The following is a 7,230-nucleotide window of genomic DNA, read 5'->3' as shown; positions in this document are numbered from 1 at the left end:
CTTCCTTCCTTCCTTCCTTCCTTCCTTCCTTCCTTCCTTCCTTCCTTCCTTCCTTCCTTTTCTCTTTCTGATGGTCTCACTATGTTGTCAAGGCTGGTCTGAACTCCTGGCCTCAATTGATCCTCCAGTCTCAGCCTCAGGCTTCCAAACTGCTAGGATTACAGGCTAAATATGTGATGTATGAAGCTATTTATTACCAATATGGAGTAAAATTGTCCAAAACCATATAGTTATTTTTGTAGATGGAACTGGATTGGAAGCTGTGATGACTGACTTTTTGTGTCAACTTGACTGGGTCATGGGGTGTCCATATGTTTGGTCACATATTATTCTGAATGTTTCTTTGAGGGTGCTTTTGGATAAGATTAATATTTATAGACAGAGTAAGGCAGATTGCCCTCCCTAATCTGGGTGGGCCTCATCTAATCAGTTGAAGGCTTGCATAGAATAAGCTGACCCTGACCCTGACCACCAAGTAAGAGAGAATTCCTTCTGCTTGACTGCCTTCAAACTGGAACATTGAATTTTTTTTCCTGCCCTTGGATTTGGTCTAAAATAGCAGCTTTTCCTGGCTCCTGAGCCTGCTGATGTTGGACTGGAACTACATCATCAGCTCTCCTGGGTTCCCAGCTTGTGACTCACCCTGCAGATTTGGGAACTTGTCAGCCTCCATAATCATGTGAGCCAGTTCCTTATAATAAAACTCTTGCTCTCTATCATCCCCATCTATCTCTATCATCTCCCTCTGTTTCTATCTCTATCCCTATCATCTCTATCTATATCATCTCCATCTATCTCTTACTCATCATCTCCATCTATCTCTATCTGTAGCTCCATCTCTAGATATACATCTATTTCTATCTCTGTCTGTATATATCCCTATATATCTCTATGTCATTCTCCATCTATCTCTATCTCTATTTCTATCTCTGTCTCTATCTGTCCCTATATATCTCTATCTCCATCTCTCTCTATATATGTATCTATCTCCGTCTCTCTATCACCATCTCCATGTCCATCTCTATCTATCTCTATCTTCATCTCTCTCTTTATCTCTATCCTATCTACTATCTATCTATCTATCTATCTATCTATCTATCTATCTATCTATCTATCTATCTATCTATCATCTCCATCTATGTCCTATTGCTTTTGTTTCTCTGGAGAACCCTAATATAGAAGTCCTGAATGTAAACTTAGCCAAGCAACAAACATAAATTGAGACTGCAAAATACCTCTTTAAAACCCAGTTAAGACATGGCAGAGTTCAAGGCATTGGCCCCGAATGCAAATTGTGTCATTCACCAAGTGAGAGTATTAATATCCATCACACAAGCATGCTGGGGGCTCAAATTAGATGACATATAAAACATTGGGCAAATTGTTAAAGAACTTTGTTATTAATTATAACTTTTATCTGAAGTAACTCATAAATGGTGATGACCTTAGCAGAAATATCCTAAGTGACTTTGCAATAATTTTAAAGTGGGAGACTATTACCCCCCACAAACACATACAAACACATACACATACTATGCACATGCTCACTACCTACAAATATATAGACATACACAGACGTTGACATGTAAACACCTGTTTTGGGAAAAAATAGTAAAAGTTGACCGTTTAACTGTTAAACATTTTTATTGTGCAGGCTTGTAACCTTTATAGGACATGCATGATAAAAAATATTGTAAAATATATCAGTAAGCATATAAAATTTCAGCAATCTTTTGGACCAATAATTGATTTGCATGAGGGACTAAGCATCTATGCAGAACAGACATGTCTTGGAATACACAGTTTACAGACTGAATCACAAAGCCATTTCCTAAGTGATTTTCTTCATATAAAGATAAAAATATCTTTACATTTAAAAAGTATGCAGTATAGCACATTTTCAGTTATGTACACAGTTTAAAAGTAAAACTATATCCATGCCAGTGTCTGTTTTAAATGCAAAAAAGTCAAAGTAGGTAACAGGTTGGTAATTGAAGTGTCAGGAAAACTGGAAGAGGCAAAAATCAAGCGGAGTTCCAATAAGTGTATGAAAAAGAAAAAAAAAACAAAAGCATAACTGAAGGTTTAAGAAAAGTCCCCAAGGGCAGAATCACAATATGAGCAGGAGGAATAAAAAGCTTTTGGATATACCAGGCAGCTTTCTATATGACTCAGGTTTACAGGTGAAATTCCTCAGTTTGAGTTCAGAAGAATTTGAACTTATTCCAGCAAAACTACTTCAATCTTTTTATTACTGCCTCCTCCCCCATCTTCTTTCTGGGCAAAGGGACGCTTGGATTAGGTCCAAAGCTCCTGGCAGCGGGAGGGGCCACGTGTCACAGCATAACAGACGGTTGCAAGTGCTTTACTGAGCAGGGGTCATGTTTGCAGCAACTCTGATAGGCTCACACAATGGCCTCCGTTTTAGGGCCCCTCCCTGGAGGCCCACTGATCAGCTGAAAAGGGAACACAATGTTGAACCACTAAACCACCCCGGTGATGGATTAGTTTGGATTCAGGAAAGCGTGATTAGTCTTGAAAATAAACGAAGCTGAATAGACATGCTGACCTCATTCAGCTGATGAGAGGCAGGGAAAGCTGGCTTCCAGGCCTGCCAGCCCACAGAGGGCTCAGCCCTATTGGTCCACTTTAATTCATTTCATCAGGCTAGTGTTGACCATACTCACTATGGATAAAGATGTTGCCTGATGAAGCCCAGACGTGAGCTTCACCAGACTCTGTAGCTCAGAGTCAGAAACACTCATGGAAAACTAGGTCATGGATATTCTAATTTTGGTCTTCAGGGAGGCTGCTGACCTAATGCGAGTTGCTGAGTTAGACCATGTTTGAAAAGGAAAATGTGAAAAACAGGAAGGCACTTAGGTCTCGTTATCTATAGAACAAATATTCAGGCACAGAAAATATCATAGGTTAAAATTTCAAGAAGAGTAAGGCATTAGTTGGATCATGAGAAGGCAGAAGATTATGTTTTCTAACTTGTAAAGATCACTGGATCCTACTGGATTATGAAAGGAATGGCAGTAATCCACTAACTCCTTAAACGATGGGAAAAGAGTTTGCTGAAAATCTGCCCACATACTTGTACACTCCATGGCACACCCTGGAATTCTTCCCTTAACATAAAATGACCAACATTTTAGAGTAGGCAGTTGAGGTTGTTGGTTCTTTTTTTTTTTTTTTCTCCTCAGTTCTTCATATTTCTCTCAAATTACCTTTCAACAATATGTTCATATCTCAGCCAATAAAGTGATGATTGATCCACATGCAAATAAAAAGGTAAGGAAAAAAATTTAAATGGGTTTTAAAAATTCAGATTGCCAAAAATAGATGAAATAGCTCAGAAGAGACATAATACTTATGAAAACTGAGAAAGTGATCTTTTTGTTCTCAACCAAGATAATTCATTCATAAACTGTTGCTGTATTAGCAAGTTGAAACTTGAAATTGGCACCAGGAAAATTAAAAGGAAAAAAAATCAGGTATACTTCTATCCTTGAAATGTCATTCATATTTCTTTCTGCAAGTTGATGCGGACATTGCTGAATATTTTCCCAACAGCTTCAAAGAGTGGGTCACAGACGGTGTGGACGTAGATGGAATAGACACGGCTGATGCACTGAATCTCAATCAGGAAGCTCTTAATGCATGGTACAACTGCCCAGATGTGCAGGAAAGAGAGAATGGCGAAGTAAATGCCCCAGATGAGCGCCATCGGGATGCCAAAGAGGGCAGACAGCAAGCGGTAAAACCAGTATTTCGTCACAGTGAAGGTGGTGAAGCTGGCCTTCCAAATGCCATCAAAACTGTGTGTCCCTTCTGGTTCTGCAATCACATCTTCGAAGTCAATCTAAAAGGAAGAAGTGACAGAATGTGAGCACGGAATAGAAGAAAAGAGAAAAAACCCACTATTCAGTATCCATAGACATATACTGTATTAGCATTTATGAGTTCGTTCTTTGTGAGATGCTTAAAGGCAATCAGCAGCATCAGCATCACTTGGAACTTGGAAACACAGATTTTTTCATTTTTATTTTTTTGAGACAGGGTCTTGCTCTGTCCCCCAGGCTGGAGTGCAGTGGCATGATCACGGCTCACTGCAGCTTCGACTTCCCAGGCTCAAGCAATCTGCCTACCTCAGCCTCTTAAGTAGCTGGGACCACAGGTGCATGCCAGCACACTGGGCTAATCCTTTTTTTTTTTCAATTGTTGTTTTAAGAGATGGAGTCTCACTATATTGCCCAGGCTGGTCTTGAACCCCTGAGATCAAGGAATCCACCCACCTTGGCCTTCCGAGGAATTGGTATAATAGGATGAGCCACTAAGCTGACCTGAAGCACAGATATTTGGGTTCCCCTTGGACCTTATTATCTCTCAAGGGTGGAACCTAGGAGATTTTTTTTAACATGTTCTCTAGGTGTGTCTCTACCACACAAAAGGTTGAGAACTGCAGCTCTAGAGAAAACCAAATGGATGTGATTAAATTTCTTGACTTAAAGTAAAACCCCCAAACATGGATAAGGATACGAGGCACTCAGTACAATGTAATGAACATGACATAATTTAACAGCCTTTGAAGACAACTACACATGCAATGTTAAGGGGCAGTTAGTTCATAATTGGTTAATAATTCTTCAAATGCCCAGTTAGCATAATTACTTCAGGAAATTAGATCATGGTGAGCTGGGAGGCATCAAGAAGGCTTCATGAGGGGGGAGATTTGAGCAGGGCTTGGCCAATTGGGTATGATTTGGAGAGGAAGAATAAAGGGACCTTGGAAATGTGTCAAAGCCCCAGGAACAAGCAAGGGTGTCACAACGAGTGTTTCAGGCAGAGTAGACCTGTGTCACCAAGTCTGGAAAGACGGGTTGAGACCAGACTGAATATTATTTTACAGACAGTGGGGTCTATGGAAGATGTGGGAGCAGGGGAGTGTAGCCACAGTCGATACACTAGTTTATCAAGATGAGTTTGACAACCGTATGCATAGTGGGAGAAGGAGGAAAGAGACTCAAGGCAGGGAGACTGTTGTTGTCACTCAAGTTTGAAGGGCCAAGACTGGAAAGGTGGTCATAAAAAAAAGAAAAGAAAAGAAGGTTCCAGAGATGCTAAGGGAAGAATCCACAGGACTTGGTTAGCTCAAGGGTGGGGATGAAAGGAGCTGGAATGCAAATTTGGCCCCTTTGCCAATAGCTCTCCCAAGTACACGTTCACCCAAACAATTAATTGCAGGAAGTTTTATTCCTCTGTAAAGGTTTATATAAACTACACTGAAGCATAGGATTAAAAACAGAATTACCAACAGAAAGGTAGGACAGAGCCAGTGCAACTGCTTGGCAGTGACAGCTATAGGAAGGGATTTAATGCAGTTTGAAATCCAAACAAGTGGATGACTGCCAGCAGCGACTCAGGCAGGCTCAGATTAGGGAATGAGGACTGCCATGACTCCACAGACTTGCTCAGTGCCAAAAAGCCACCTTTGATTCGACAAAATAAAATGTCTTCTGGAAAAAGTACATGATGCTTACCAATTTTTAAAGTTTACTTTGTAGAACATTCTGTTTCTTGACTTATTGTCCAATGTTCTAATAATGTAATGTGAAAAATTGTGGTATGGCCACAATTATGTAAGTGAGCTTAAGTAGATTTATTGTCACTCATTTTTTCTTCACCCATTTGGATCTAGACACAGGATAAACATTTACTTGTGTGTTTTAAAAGGTGGCAAATCAGGTCAATACTTTTATGAAGCTTCTGTGCAAATTATTTGTCTATTATGGGTTTGTGTTCTGACACTGCATTCTTCCCAAAACTATCAAAAATAAGGGGCTGTGGTTTTCCTGCATTTAACCGCAAGACACCTAAAGAATTTTGTTTTTTAAAGATGTCTTTGTTTTGTAAGAGGATTTGAAGGCAGAATTAAAATAGTACAGCAGGTGTTCTTAATCTGGGGTCAAAAGATGGGCAATGGTCATCCATGACTGCCCTGAGATGGGTACACACATTTTGAGTGTATAATGGGAAATGATCCATCACTTTTATTAAAAATAGTCTGTTACCAAAGAAGCTCAGGAAGCAATTTACTGGGAGCAGAGGATTCCTACCTCTTTACAGAGCAGACCTGAAGCAGGTCTGCCTTGAGATCCTTTTCCTAGGAGGGGAAGAGTTGTGAACATTTGTTGACTGGTTATTATGATCAGACACTGTTCTCATTTAACTGACAACAACTCTGTAATATAGTATTCTCACTTTATAGAAAAAAATATGAGGTTCAGAATGCTAATGAGTTGTCCAGGTAAATGAGAGGTAGCTTTGAGGTTTAAATCTGGCCTGAAAGTTATCAACTTTCTTCAATATTGCACCACTTTATAAAAATGTTTTTCAAATTTTCTCTAAGGTGAGTATGCTATTTCATAATTAAAAGGCACATTAATAAAAATGAGTTAGCCAAATTTAACCCTCTGGTAACTGCAACAATTCTCACGGCATGTTCTTTGAGGACAGTGTTATGCCATATATACAATAGGTCTTTAGTGAAGATATTTATAAACATGAGTGTGTAAGATTTCTTAATAATAATTCTATTTTTCTAAGCATAAATTCAAATTATTTTTCAATGAATACATTGGAGATTCTTATACTTTCTTTTAAGTTGCTTACTAAATTTCTGATGCCTGTATTTTCAGTGAAACTGCATTTTCAGAAACTGCTAGTGAGCGTGATTTATCCTCAAATGTCCAAGTGAATTTAGAGTAGGTCTCCAGTGGTAGAAAGCAACATGACAAAAATAACATGTTATATAAATATATTCAGTTAGTTATTGCTGCTTAGTCTTGAATATTTAAGGCAGTTTAAAAGAAAACTAAAATTATAGCCAATTAGGTGCAGCTGAGAAAGAAAGCAAGGCCAGTTAAAGGAACAATGGAGTCAGAAATAAAGCTTAGTTTCTTTTTACCTCCATTTACACAGCAGTAATTAGTTTTAGAGGAGTACATGAGATAATTTATATGAAGTACTTAGTATGGGTGCAGAGCATAGCAATATGATTAGTAAATGCCCAATAGATAGTAGCATTTAAAAAAATTTCTTGGTTTTGGTGACTAGGCCGGCCTTCCTTCTTTCCTTCCTTCCTTTTCTTTCTTCTTTCTTTCTTCTTCCTTCCTTCCTTCCTTCCTTTCCTTCCCTCCTTCCTTTCCTCTCTTTCTCTCTCTT

General features: G+C 38.9%; 1 protein-coding gene across 2 annotated transcripts in view; it reads right to left on the bottom strand.

Annotated features, from left to right (window-relative positions):
* Nucleotides 1–1,625: 1,625 nt before the first annotated feature.
* CAV1 (caveolin 1, caveolae protein, 22kDa) overlaps nucleotides 1,626–7,230 on the bottom strand; it is a 55,720-nt gene continuing 50,115 nt past the window's right edge. For both annotated transcript variants that reach the window (XM_011937367.1, XM_011937368.1), the window contains exon 3: nucleotides 1,626–3,868. In XM_011937367.1, the coding sequence (XP_011792757.1) occupies nucleotides 3,527–3,868 (342 nt within the window). In that variant the 3' untranslated portion in view covers nucleotides 1,626–3,526. The remainder of the gene's footprint in view (nucleotides 3,869–7,230) is intronic.

Source organism: Colobus angolensis, unplaced genomic scaffold (assembly GCF_000951035.1).
Source record: "Colobus angolensis palliatus isolate OR3802 unplaced genomic scaffold, Cang.pa_1.0 Scaffold163, whole genome shotgun sequence".
NCBI classification, from domain to species: Eukaryota; Metazoa; Chordata; class Mammalia; order Primates; family Cercopithecidae; genus Colobus; species Colobus angolensis.
This window is presented reverse-complemented; position numbering and strand designations above follow the sequence as displayed.